The sequence below is a fragment of the Chenopodium album genome, chromosome 8 (genome assembly GCF_948465745.1).
Source record: "Chenopodium album chromosome 8, dcCheAlbu1.1, whole genome shotgun sequence".
In the NCBI taxonomy this organism is placed as follows: domain Eukaryota; kingdom Viridiplantae; phylum Streptophyta; class Magnoliopsida; order Caryophyllales; family Amaranthaceae; genus Chenopodium; species Chenopodium album.
The window spans coordinates 50,062,680-50,076,974 of NC_137841.1; the positions used below are offsets into that span (position 1 = coordinate 50,062,680).

Below are 14,295 nucleotides of genomic sequence, written 5' to 3' on the forward strand. Positions count from 1 at the left end.
CAATCGATAATAATAGCTTACAAATCAATTTTTCGTGTCATTGAAAACTACTATGCAATCTAACTTGATAATCAAGGTTAGCTACTCCTCTTCAAATCAAACACATGCACAAATTTCATCAACCAATTTAGTCACATCATCAAATCAATCAAAAACCCCCAAATTAGCCATACCTTATTTTTCATACATGCTTCACCACTTCCCTAGCAAAGGAACTACTCACTACACATTGTAAAATTGAAAAGCATAACAAAACTAATCATCAATTTCATCATCAACATTGCAATCCAAATATCAACAATCAAATCAAACAAACTATAGAAATTCAACAATATATTAAGAATCAAACATAAAATTGCGTTAAAAAGGATAGAATTCTTACAAAACTTTGATCTATATCAAATTGAATGAAGATCAAAATGTAGCAATCATAAAATACCGAGTTTCTCTTTATAAAATCTACGATGGCCTTTTTGCATTACACTATTATATGCAGGCACACGCATGGGCTTTGACAACTAGGACGGGTCAGTTAACAAAGTTTCCAAAATCTTGAGCTTCTTTTTCCAAAATTCTAATTTTAAGCTATTGAAAAACTAACTCCCTCTTGAGAAATAAAGAAATTTAATATATAGTAAAACTAACTAAGGAGAAGTTAGTTAGACGTCCAAAAAGAACCCCAAATGGCACGACCTCTATTCTCAATGCGCGGCCGCAAAGAAATGGATGCAGAACATGGGGAGGAAGGTTGTGCGGCCATGCCATAGCCGCGAGCACCCGCGCTTGGTAATTGGGGAGATTTCCTCGTGCGGTTGTTGATGCTCTTGTGCACTCCACTTGATACATGTTGCGGGAGGCAGTCTCTAAAGGTCTTCACGGTGGGTTCAACACCGATTTTAATGTCCACGCTGCATGAGAGCGCGACCTTGAAAACTTGGATTTTGCACTCCTTCTCTTTTGAGATTCAAGGGGAGAGTCCAACTTGCATCTTGAGCTTTATATACACAGAGAAAACGCCATTGAGTTTCTTGAGCATCACTAATCTCCTGAAATACAAAAGAAGCAAACAAGTAAAGCAGAAAAGGCATATAAACTAAGAAATGCAAGAAAATAGAAAAACAACCAAGGAAAATACAAAATAGAGAAATTACAAGTAAACTAAAGAAAAAGAGATAAAAGAGATGTAAAAGCATTCAAAATTCACCCTAAAAGAGGCTAAACGAGTGCCATAAATGACCCTCATCACCAGAATAAAGTTACATTTTCTCGAGTTTTTGGTGCAGACCATATTTATCCAATTTTTACCCGTACCGGACAGGAAACTCAAAATCATCAATTTGTAAGGATTGAAGACCGACCCAAAATCCAATGGTGTGGTCTGTTTTGGTCCAATTCCGATCCAATTTTCAATCTCGGTCCTCTTTTGCATACCCCTAGGGGTGTTTGTATGTGTGTGAGGGCGTGTGTGAAAGTTATAAAAAGATGGAGGGGTAAAAAAATTTCAATGTTGTGATATAAGGAGTTGGATGGTAAAGTTGATTTGCTAAAATTACTAGAATAAACTATAAGTGAGTATGCATAAGCCGCCAAGACTGCTTAGCTAGGAGAGCGGCTTCTTGTTTCTAGGGTGTACCGAGCAAAGTATCCGTCTTTGCTGGCTTCCCATGGTACTGCGAAGACGGTTAGCCCATCTTGGGGTTGCCGTAGTGTATTACATGGTTTTCAGACCCTTCGTCATGGTTTGATGTGGAAGGTGGGGGATGGTACCAACATTCGGATTCTTGATGATAGTTGGGTGCCTGGGGTTCAAGTTCAGTTTAAGGAGTCTGTGAGCAGGGTGGGTGCCCCTTCCTTTGTTTCTAATCTAATTAATGTGCGTTCAAACGCATGGAATACGAGTATGATTCATCGGTTATTTTCTCTTGGTACGGCTTGCCTTATTTTAGGCCTTGAACGGCCCAAGGAAATTATCGATGATTTTGTTTATGGGAAATTTACTAGGGATGGGAGGTTCTCCACGAAGACTACGTATGTGTGCTCCTTGTGTTATGAGAATGGTGACCAACGGTCACCTTTGGTTCTTGACTCAAGTTGGTGGAGGCATTTCTGGGCTTCGCCTTTACTTCCGAAATGGAAAATGTTTGCTTGGAAAATTATCCATAATGCGTTGCCTTCTGCTTCGTTACTTGCTAGGAAGGGTTTGCCTGTGGATTCCAGATGTGGGTTCTGTCATCAGGATGTGGAGACTCTTTCTCACCTTTTCCGAGACTGCCCATTTACTTGGAGTTTATGGGAAGACCGACCTTGTGGTTCTGCCTTGAATATGTCCCAGGATCAGTCTTTTGAAGAGTGGTTTCCTGAGGTTCTTTTTAGGTTTCTTTATGATAAGGACTGGTTGATGCTAGATCGTTTTCTAAGTCTGTTATGGGCCCTCTGGCTTACTCGGAACTCTTTGCGGTTTCGTTCTGCGGTTTATTCTCCTGATTCTATTATGGATCTAGCTTCTAGTTGGGTGGACGGGTGTTCTGCGACTAGATTGTTCAGATATATGATATTACGCCTGCGTTTGCCCCTGGGTTTTCTTTTGCTATGTCTTCTGCAGTTCTTAGAGGGAATGCTTCGGATGTTTGTACAGTCAGTCTTACTTTTGATGGGGCCTGGAATTCTGACAATCATAATGCGGGTACTGGATGGGTATTCTTGGATGTGGCTTCTAATGTTCAACTCGGGGGTGGGGCGCAGGCTTGTAGCTCTAATTCTGCGTTCCAGTCTGAAATGATAGCTTGCTTGTTTGCTTTACGCCATGCCAGGCAGCGTGGGTATTCCTCTTTACAGATCCTTACTGATTGTTCTTTGGTGGTGGATTCGCTTCGGTCTTTGGTTCCCAAGAATATTTCTGTCTGTTGGATTCAGCAAGAGCTTCTGGAAATTATTGGGGCTTTGGTTGTGTGTCATGTTCAGAAGGTTCCAAGATTTAAGGTTGCTCAAGCTCACTGTTTGGCAGGGATGGCGCGTCGGCGTGATTGACTTTGTTTTTTTTTTAGTATGTTTGTTGTTTGTTTATTTGTAAGTTCTTTTGTCAAAAAAAAAAAAAAAAAAAAAAAAAAAAAACTATAAGTGAGTATAATAACATCTAAAAATAGAATAAATGGAATTAGACAAAAAAAAAAAAAAAGCGTGTAGGACATATATATGGTGAAAATTTCTCATACATAGGAACCATCTTATATTGATTTAATTTTACCTTGACCAATCATTAATGATATCAATAATCACATTGCGTCTTTATTAATTACTCTATCCTATTCAATATCCTCTACAAAGTCATTGAAAAATAACTTTGGTTTTCTTTCCTCTCATAATGTCACTAACTTATAATTATCAACTTTCTCTTCTGGAAGAGGTTTATCAATTAACTTAATTCGTTTATATATATTAAGGAGAAAACTAAGGTCATAAAAAAAACCGAATCCACGTTTCGTTAAAGAAACGATGGTCTTTACCAAACTTAATCCATGATAATTTATATTATATGGATGATTTATTTTTCCCTTGATTCCATTGATGATCTTTAACTTTCTTTCCTGTTTCAGTTTCGTCCATGAACTAAAAACTTATTTATCCAGATAAATAGAGGAAAAAAATCATTTACTAGCGAATTTGTTACTCCCTCCGTCCCTAAATTACATTTCTCTTTGGAAATTTACACGGGAATTAAGGAGGAAAGAATAAGACAAATAACAATAATTAGATAATGCAATGTGAAGTACAAGATAAATTAGTTATTACTCATGACATGTCATCAATCCTTTGCAAAAAAAAAAAAAAGGACCAATCACATGCTCTTAATTGAAAATTTTTAACCAATCATATTCATTGTTATTTGGCACAAGGATTATGAGTGAGATTAGGTAAGGATGAGTGAGAAAGCATTAAATATAAAACAGAAAAAGAGAGTTGATTTACTAAAAAAAACTTACCAAAAATAGAAAGGAGGAATATAATTTTGAAATACCAAAAATAGAAAGGAAGAATGTAATTTAGGGACGGATGGAATACTTATTTATAAGAAATGCGGAGAAAAAAGTTCATTAATGAACCCGATACTAGTTAACATTTAATTATTACATGGATTGATGAAACTAATTAGTGAATCAATCTAGTCCTTATTCATTTGTACTATATCCTAACGCAAATTAATTTATTCTAGGGACTATATATTCTCATCACTAATAAATGTTTGTGTAGGTTTTTTCATATCATTACATAGAAAATAAATAGATTAGGTCTTGTTTGACATCATTTTTGGTTTTCAGCTTTCTGTCTTTTTGAAAATCAAAACATGAAACAAAAAAAGGTGTTTCCACTATTCTGTTATCAGTTTTCAAAAATATCATGATTTTAATAAGTTTAAATAATTTTTTATTCATTATGGGACATATATCATATACTTTTTTAAAAAAAAAAAACAAAAAATAGAAAATCACAGCAATGTCAAACAAACCCTTAGTTAAAGGATTTTTTTTGTCTTATTTCTTTTAAAGAGAGAATAAAATACCTAAAGAAATTATATTAAAAATTTATTACTCCATTACTATCGTAAAAGTAAGGATTATTTTTAATTATTACCACCTTATAAAACCACTATTTGTGTTTTAACATGATAATATTAAATAAAATGTTTTAATTTACCACAATAGAAATTTAAAATTTAATTTCGAATGTCGTCCATAAACACATTTGGTGGTGGTAAAATCCAAATTTTAACTTTTATTATGATAGTAAAATAAAAAAATTTATTTATTAATGTACTAAAACACAACCTGAGATATTTTTAAGGTGGTAAAAATAAAAAAAAAATAAAAAAAATCTTAAAAAAAAAAAAAAAGGAACCAATAGTTAATGTAAGAGTTTGACATTTATTAAAAGTGTTTTCACAATAAGTGGAGTTTCAGCCTTGATAAAATTCTCATAAATACAATTGAAATTAATATAATTATATAGATTTACACTTACTTTACTAATTTAATATTTTATGTGCTCCTTTATGTTGGCCAATTAGCCAAATTGGTATAAAAGTTAGCACCCTTGTAACATATTGGTATAAAAGTTATCGCCGGTGACATATTGGTATAAAATTTAGCAATTTGTGACAAATTGGTATAAAAGTTAGCCACCAGCGACATATTAGTGTAAAAGTTAACAAATTGCGACAAACTGGTATAAAAATTAACAAGTTGTGACATTTCACCCTTCTTTTCTTGCCGAATGAGTTTTTTTTTTTTTTTTTTAAATAAAAAAATAAATAAATTTGTTGTTAATTCTCATTTTATGATAAATAATTTTCTCCTTCATGCTCATTCACTTAAGATAATCGATAAATAACAAAAAAATCGTGAGTTCAAAAAAAATCTCAAAAATGAATGGAAAGAGACATTTTTATAATTTAGTGTCTCAAAAGTGAAAATTGTCATGTAATAAGTTGAGATATTTATGAAGTTGGGAGAAAATATATTTATATAAAATTGAAATTTTGAAACAAAAAAGCTCGATATAATCTTAAAGTATTTAATCAAAGAGTTTGATCTTGTAAATTTTCTTGATTAATTCTTCTGCATAATCTAGAATATTTCTCTATATATTCCTTTTTTTTCCTCTTTTTTTTTTATTTTTTTATTTTTTTATTCTTTAACTATTTTGGGGGCTTTTAATAGTTTCCAAAAATAAAATATTTAAAGCAAAAAAAAGGTAAAGGAAAACAATAGATTTAAGCTACAACAAATAAGAATTATCTTTTTCTTATAAAAAAAATAAATAAATAAGAATTATCTTTTGTACAATATACGCTTATTATTCTAAGAAGAAAGAGGGTTGTCATCACTAATAAACTTTTATACCAATATGTCATCATATGGTAACTTTTATACCAATACGTCATCGGTGATTAACTTTTATGCCAATCTGTCACAACTTGCTAATTTTTATACCAATTTGTCGCCGGCGATAACTTTTATACTAATATGTCACAAGGGTGCTAAGTTTTATACCAATTTGGCTAATTGGCCCCTTTATGTTACTAATTTTACAACTTGCAACTTATTTTTATTAATATTGCTGAAATCTACTAATTGTTATTAAACTTAATTGACCTTGGAAACATTAAGTTTTTTTTTATTGAAAAAAAATTATACTTCTTGAGATTATTATATTTTAAATGATTATTATTTTTATAAGAAGTGGGACTAACTGTAATTGTTAGATAACTTACAATACTTAATTTTGTCTAGTTTGGTTGTTTATCCTCCAAATTTGTTATGTCATCTGATCTAACAATAATATAGATGTTAAACATGTACTTTGGGATGAGAGAACTTCTCCTGAAGATATGGAAGAAATGTGGAATCATCGTGAGGTTCAAAAGCAATGGATCAAATCTCGAGAGACGCAAGGACAAGTACGCTTTCTTATGGATGATAATAAAGGCTTATATATATCAAGAGTTGAATTAAAGGTATCAACTTCACACCACACAATAATAATAATAATAATAATAATAACAATAATAATAATACTAATAATAATAATAATAATGCACTCCCTTCATTGTTATTTTTACTCCGTACTATATTATAGCTAATTAGCTAGTGAGTAGTGTAGTATTTCGTATTATTAATATGACTTCCGTTTTTGAAAATTTGACTCACTTACTATTCATATGTTTAATATAAAATAACTTAGCTTTGAAAACATATTATGATTTATATGAAAGAAATAAATTACCATGGTATTTTATAGATTTGTATTAGTGTATATTTTCTAAATATCAACTTTTTAAAACTTTCACTTATACATAGTCAAAGATATTAATGGTAAAATATATATATATATATACATACATACTTCCTCCGTTTTCTTTTAGATGCATCACACTCTTTAGCGCGGTAATTAAGAAAGGTAGGGTTTACATGATATAATAAACTTTAAAATAGGATGAGTGGTTGTTAGGAGTGTAATTTAGTGGGCCATATGCTTTAAATAAGGGAAATAATATAGTTTTTCCCTAAAGTAACTTTCCTAATTTTATAGTGTGTTGCAAGTAGGGGTGTTCAAATCCGGGTACCCGGGTTTTCGGGTACTTGTTAGCGTGTCCCATGTCCCGACCCGAATAATCCGGGTACCCGGATTATTCGGGTCGGGACATGGGTACCCGGATCTGTTTTCGACTTTTGGTTTTTTCCCCGCTCTCTTCTTCTTATGCCATGTTTTCGGAGCCTTCTCCAAAATTTCTGCCTCATCACTATCATCAGATCTTTGGTTCCCAACTGTTTCATTTGAATTTGTCACCATCATATCATCTGAATCTAACATTTTCTGGTAAAAAAATAAACATACATAAATCAGTCCATTCATTTTAAAACTGAAAATTACATTGTACACTAATCACTTATTCTGTCAATGCCTAAATACCGAATTGATAATCTATATATTATCTTGAAACTGAAATTCAGGTCACACATGATAATTTAATCATCAAATAATGAAATAATTCAAAATAACGCATCATAATTTTGTATTCGAGCAAATCAGCAAAAAATAAAAATGAAAAATAAGGATAAGAAAGAATTCGAGCATGTATGAATTTGTCATCTAATTAATCACCATAATACACTATCAATTAGCACGAAATACACTATCAGTTATCACGAAATACACTACCAATTGGATTACCACAAATTACAACGAAATTAAAATAGCATGAGAATAGAAATTACCTAGACTGAAGCCTTGAGCTCACTGGAACTCGCTGGAACTAGTGAAGGGCAGGAAGAAGAAGGCAAGAAGAAAGAGCAGGAAGAGAGAGAGAGAGGGGCAGGAAGAGAGAGAGAGGAAAGAGGGAGCGGCGGAGAGAGAGAGAGGGGAAAGAACCCTAACCCGTGAAAATTAGGCTGGGCTTTGGCCTTTGGGGGTCTGACGAGGTGAGGAGTTTGAGGGGGTAATTTTTTTTTTTTTTTAATTTTTAATTCGGGTAATCGGGTACCCGTTTTTGAAAAAATCCGCCACATGTCCCGACCCGGATTGAAGGCAGTTTTCCCGGGTTGGGTACCCGACCCGAAAAAACAGGCTTTTTTTTAAAAATTCCCATCGGGTATTTGCTGGGATAGCGGGACAACGGGTCGGGACATTCGGGTCGGGTTTTTTTGAACACCCCTAGTTGCAAGTATTGTGACATTTCCTTTTTAGGGAAGTGTTGCAAGTAAAAGAAAACGGAGGAAGTATATTAGCAAGACTGCAGGAGCAATTGAGTATGATAAGAACCAGTGCAAAATGAAACATGTTTGTCAAAATTGTTACAAAAAAACAACTTTTTCTTATAATGTGTAAAACTACAATGATAACATGGAAAACACTATTCATGGTTTTATAAATTATGTTTTGCGAAATTAGAACCACCCTTTCACTCTTTCTCCTTCTCTATCTTAATCACAATCATTGTTATGTGAAAAACATTATCCTTTTTTTTTCCCACTTACTTTTCATCTAGATTGCTACACTAATTTTCTTTTTATCAAACTGTAGCTCGATGAGCCTTGCTTTTCAGTTTCCCTTTGAGTGTTTTAATGTAATTAATTTGGGTATATATTAACAATGATTTATTTAATTTTTTCATTCCCATCTTTTTCCTTATCCCTTTTATCTTTCTCTCACATCTAATGGCACAGAAAGTAGTGACCTGCCATACATGTGAAAATTTAGCATCATAATGAATTAGGAACAATAGAGTATAATAAGATGAAACAGGGAGTTTGAAACTCAAGTTATTCGGGAGAGTGATTAATTGTTAAATTTTTTAACATTGAATAATCATTGAGCTAATTGTTCAATTATATAGGATAAATTAAGCATGGTTTTGTTGAGTTGATGTAATTTTATTTTTGTGTTTATCTGTTCTTGGGATGATAAGTTGTTCTTGGGATGATAAGGGTGCTACAACAGAAAGGTGATGTTAATGGGAGGAAAGCTAAAAAATGGTGACATGGAGATCTGATGAAATGAGTGACTTTGAAGGGGTAACCCAAGTACGAAAATAGTTTTAGTTTTGGAAAATTAGAAAACTTAATTAAATAAAAAAATAAAAAAAAAAACATTTTTTAGTTGAAAAAAGCATACAATAACCAAATGCTGCCTAAGGTATTAAGTTGTTACCAAAAAGTTATACTAAGTGTGCCAATTTGGTTTCATTTTTTTTTTTTTTTGTAAGAACCTATTTTATGTTTAATATTCACTCTTTCTGCCACTTAAAGTTATGGTCTCATACATTCTTTCATTCCATAAAATATGATACCATACTATATAAATTATTTCATATACAAACACTGATCTACAACTTATAACTATATACTCTGATAAGTGAACACAATATATTGTGATGCAGAAAGTACATGATAAGATGAGGTTGTAAGAGTTCATTTAAAATAGTGTATAATCATTCTAATTATTAGTTTTAAAAAGAGTTACTCCCTCCGTTTTTAAATACTTACTCCATTTCTCCATGCGCGGAGTTTTAGGAGAAATTGGAGAAAGTAATAAAATATAAAGGTAGTGGGGTAGTTGAAAAAATAAAAAATTGTAAAAAAACAAAAGTAGTGGAAGAATAGGATGAAAGAGAATATTATGTTGGGTCCACTAAATGTGAGAAATGAATTAAATATTGTAAAAGTTTTTTTAAAAAAGGAAATGGAGCAAGTATTTAAAAACGGCCGGAAAAGGAAAGTGAAGCAAGTATTTAAAAACGGAGGGAGTATTTACAATTAAATATGTAAAAGAAATTCCAAAAAGTACAAATGTAAATAATAGAACGATTTCCCTATAAATTGTTTAAATCAAAATTAATTCCCAATTTACGTCGTTTAAAAAACTTATTCCCTGAATAGTGTCCACGTAGGATCGGGTATTAGCTTTGTATATTTTTTAAGGGTAAAACCGCAATCAATGATAGCAGTTATACAAAGTAGTTCTTACGCACGTATTTTACCACATCTGACATCTCCCTTGTCTTCCACTCTTCCCATTTCTCTCTCCTCAAGTTTCAATGTTGTTTTGTTTTTTCATTTCAAACCTTTTCTTTCTTCTTAGATCTTCTCTCTCTTCTTTCTCTCTCTAAAACACCAGTTTTTATTTGTAATTTTGTATTGATTTTCTTAGTAATTTCATACAAATAAAAATTTTGGGTGATTTTATTTTGATATAATCTCACTATTTTTTGATAATTTTGTTTTGATTTAATCATACTATTTGAAACACAAGTTTATTAAGAGTATAAAGACGCTGAAACCAAAGCCGACTTATGATGAAATTGAAGATGAAGATGATGTTGAACTTGAGTAGAGTAGAAGAAGACGGAATTCATGGATGAAGTTGAGAGCTTGGACGCCATTGAAATTGCTGCGAATTAATATCACTATTTTCTGGGCAATTTTATACAATTATGAATTCCCATTTTTTTTTTTTACTTCATGATTTAATTTTAGGGGAATATCTCAACATCAACCTCAAGAACTTCAAACAATTTTGCAGAAAGAACATAAAACCGTTGCCAACAATTGCGGTTTTGCAAATGTAAAACCGCTATCACCAATTGCGGTTTTAAACTGAACCAAAAAAAAAAAAAAAGCTAATACCCGATCCTACGTGGACATTATCCAGGGAATAAGTTTTTTAAACGACGCAAATTGGGAATTAATTTTGATTTAAACAATTTCTAGGGAAATCGTTCGTAAATAATATTATACTGCTAATGAAAATGCAATTCGATAAATGACAAAAAAAAAAAAAAAAAAAAAAAAAAAAAAAAAAAATTAGTTTTCATGTGTATGGGTTTATATATGTTTGGGCCATTAAGGGTCTCTGCCCAAAATCTGATGGCCCCCCAAACTTGAATATAACTATTTTGTTGCAAATAGATCAAACTGTTCGAATCTTATGGTAGTTCGTATTTTTTTCTTTGTTTTTTTTTATTCATTAATTTATTTATTTCGATTATAAAAAGTCATCAATATATTTAATTAATTTAAAAAAAAAATTCTGTTCTAGGCTTTTTTTCCCATACTCTTTAATCAAATGACTAATTGTAACTATTTATTTAAAAGCTAACTACACTACTTGGATCTAGTTTTGTATATTGCGTATCTTTAATATAGAATATGAATAAATTAAAGGGCCTATATTTGTCTAATTTAAATTGCACTAGGCCTCCAAATTTATTGGGACGACCTGATGAAAACCTCAATATAAACTCCACTTGAATAAAGCATAGTATGTCTTTGACTACAATAGCTTAGGTTTGGAAATGGGCTACTTATTCCAATCGTTAGGTGTATTTTTCAAAGCATTTGTTTACAAACAATATTTTGAACATAGTATAAAGGTGGGCTTTCAATTTAGCAAATAATGCTCTGTGAGATTGTGTCCACTTTGAATGAGTCAAATTACATTCATAAGGGTGGTTTAGCATCCAAATTGAGGTTAAGAGAAAGAGATGTCTAATTACTATTACAAGATTTTGCATATATACACTACATCTATTACATAATACAAAGCATGAGCAAGGTCGTAGAGGTTGCATAAATGTCAATAGAAGTTACATGACAATAGTTATAGAAGCAATGGAAAAGAAGATAAAACAATAATAATAGAGAATAACAAAAGAGCAATGATAAGAAAACAATAGTGCAATATATAAACAAAAGATCATATATATATAATTGAAGTTGTATTCTTATACCATCAGTTAACCAAGAATACTTTTATGTTGTTCCTTGATGATTTGAATATGAAAATTGAAATATATCTAGCGTAAAAGAGAGGTTGCTACACCGATCCCTTAAATATATCGATCTTGGCATAAAATGAAGCATGGAGTGTTGGGGCTCATTTGAAAGGAAAAATCAAGTATATATGATGTCCATTTAGAGATTAATCTGCTTGAAGACTTAGAAATTATGATAATTTTCGTGCTCAATATTTTACTTACAAAAATTGTGTGTGTGCTCTATAAAAGATTTCATTGGCACGAAGAAGGTGTTATCGTTTGGAAAAAGCCTAACTATTAAGTTGGTGAACAATTGAGATGTTTGTTGAGTACTTGAGTATCATAGAATGATTGATTTTATAAGTGGAATTGGCTAATTAGTTTACAAGTGAAGAATTTGATTAAAAGTTAAATCATCAAATTATCCATAAGGAAAACCTACATACTAAGTTTAATGTCTAATTTACAAATGCTATAAAAGATCCAATTTCAATTTGACCAAATTTAGATTGGACTATATAGGTTTAGTAATCATTTCTAATTATACTTTAATAATGATATGTGAAATTATTAAATTGACTCTGAGATTTGAGATTTGAATTATGAAGCACTAATAAAGTTTCGTAGTATATTAACATTGCTTATAGTTATTATTTTTTTCCTTCATATTTTAATTGTTCTACTATAATGAGATTTGACAATTCTTATGTTAATGATCTCCTTTAATCGTCTTTCATATTAAATACTCCCTCCGTTTCATAATGTTAGTCTCATATGGAATCAATCACATAAAATAAGAAAACAAATATATTTGGAATCTATCATTAAAGTACAACAGATTTCATAATTAGTTTACCTCATTTAACTTTTTTTATTTTTTATTAGGAAAGCACAAGTCATAATTGCATAATTTAAGGTAAAAATTTCCCTACTTAGAGTCATGTCATCAATCCACAATCAATTAAAGTCAAAAAAAATCAAGTCATAAATGAAATATATTCAATATGGGTAGAACTTTTTAAAACACCCAAAATAGTATATGAGACTAACATTATGAAACGGAGGGAGTACAATATTTATATAAATGTTTAAAAAATTTACTTATAAATATATGGAGATATTTTTTCTTATGTCTCTACCTTACTTTATTTTATTATGTTTGTAGTGATCTTCAACACTTTATAATCCTTTTTATATATTTCTATTATGCTAGACAATTGCAGAAATACTTCTTTCCAAGCATTTTAGCACACATGTGATTAAACCTGTAAGTAGTAAATTTATGCTTTATAAGTCATACTCATATTCTATATTAGTAAATTTTAATTCATTATTACAAGATCATATGCATCTCATAATTATTTAATTATTTTATATTTTTTAGGCCTTTTTATGTGCTATAGTTGAGATGGTTAGTGGACGCTTTCTAAATAGAGTGGGTTCAAGAGTTGGATTAATGGGGATTGACTATTCAACTGCCGAATGGCTTCACAAGTATGGTTTATTTTATTTTATTTTTTTATTAATTTTTTGTCCATAGTTGCACTATACCATCATATTGCATAAAGAAAAGTTATTAAAACAAAAGGGCCGCACATAAAAAATTAATGTGAAACTCATTTCTTCACAAACTCACGCTTGCATCCACCATATGAAATGGTAAATAAAAATGTTGAATATATATTGTAAATTTTAAGCTATTAACTATTTTTCTGTGCAAAGATAGCTGCATAAGGTAAATTATAGACATCTAATTAAAATTATCAATAACAGGACGAAATATAACAATTTAGAAACTTCAAATCTGTAAAGTATTGAGTATATATTTTGTCCCAAAATAAAATATGCATTACTAGCTATTTATTTAAAAATACTATTTATACTTCTATTTTGATTCTACTAAGGGCATGTTCTCTTACATTAAAATTCAGTTTAGTTCAGTTCAGCTCAATTCAGTTCAGTTCAGCTCAGTTCAGCTCAATTCAGTTCAGTTCAGTTCAGTTCAGCTCCGCTCCTAATTTCCTTCTCTTATAAAATATTCATTTCAGCTCAGTTCAGTTCAGTTCAGCTCAATTCAGTTCAGTTTATTTCAGTTCAGTTTATTTCAGTTTATTTCAGTTCAGTTCAGCTGAGTTCAGTCTATAAGAACAGGCTCTAATACATGAATATCGACTTCTCCTTACTACTTGAATTTTAGGGTCTCACTTTATATTAGTAGCTAGAAAACTTATTAAACTCTTATCACATACTCCATACCTTTTTTTATTGAATAAAATTTATAAACAATTAACAAATTTAACTTCTCAAACTGTAGATCATATAACTGTACAATGAATTTTTTTTTATACGAAGCTATTGCATAGATCATGATAGGTGTGAAAATAATTTTCATATGAATGGTGGTATTACCAATTTTATAATAAGGCTTACAATTCAAAGAACTGGTGACAAGTAATAAGGGAATTTGATTTTACCCGCAAAATATT

At 30.9% G+C, this 14,295-nt stretch overlaps 1 protein-coding gene across 1 annotated transcript; it reads left to right on the forward strand.

Annotated features, from left to right (window-relative positions):
• The first annotated feature begins 1,744 nt into the window (after positions 1–1,744).
• LOC145643017 (uncharacterized) lies at positions 1,745–3,027 on the forward strand. Its single transcript, XM_081694181.1, has 2 exons — positions 1,745–2,507; positions 2,603–3,027. Exons 1-2 carry the CDS (start codon positions 1,745–1,747, stop codon positions 3,025–3,027), a joined length of 1,188 nt encoding a protein of 395 aa, XP_081550307.1.
• The last annotated feature ends 11,268 nt before the right edge of the window (positions 3,028–14,295 follow it).

Excerpts from the sequence above, each read along its gene's own strand:
- LOC145643017 (XM_081694181.1), top strand. The coding sequence starts at position 1,745 with ATGTGGAAGGTGGGGGATGGTACCAACATTCGGATTCTTGATGATAGT. Across the intron at positions 2,508-2,602 it reads TATTATGGATCTAGCTTCTA|TTCTTAGAGGGAATGCTTCG; the intron begins GTTGGGTGGACG and ends TGTCTTCTGCAG.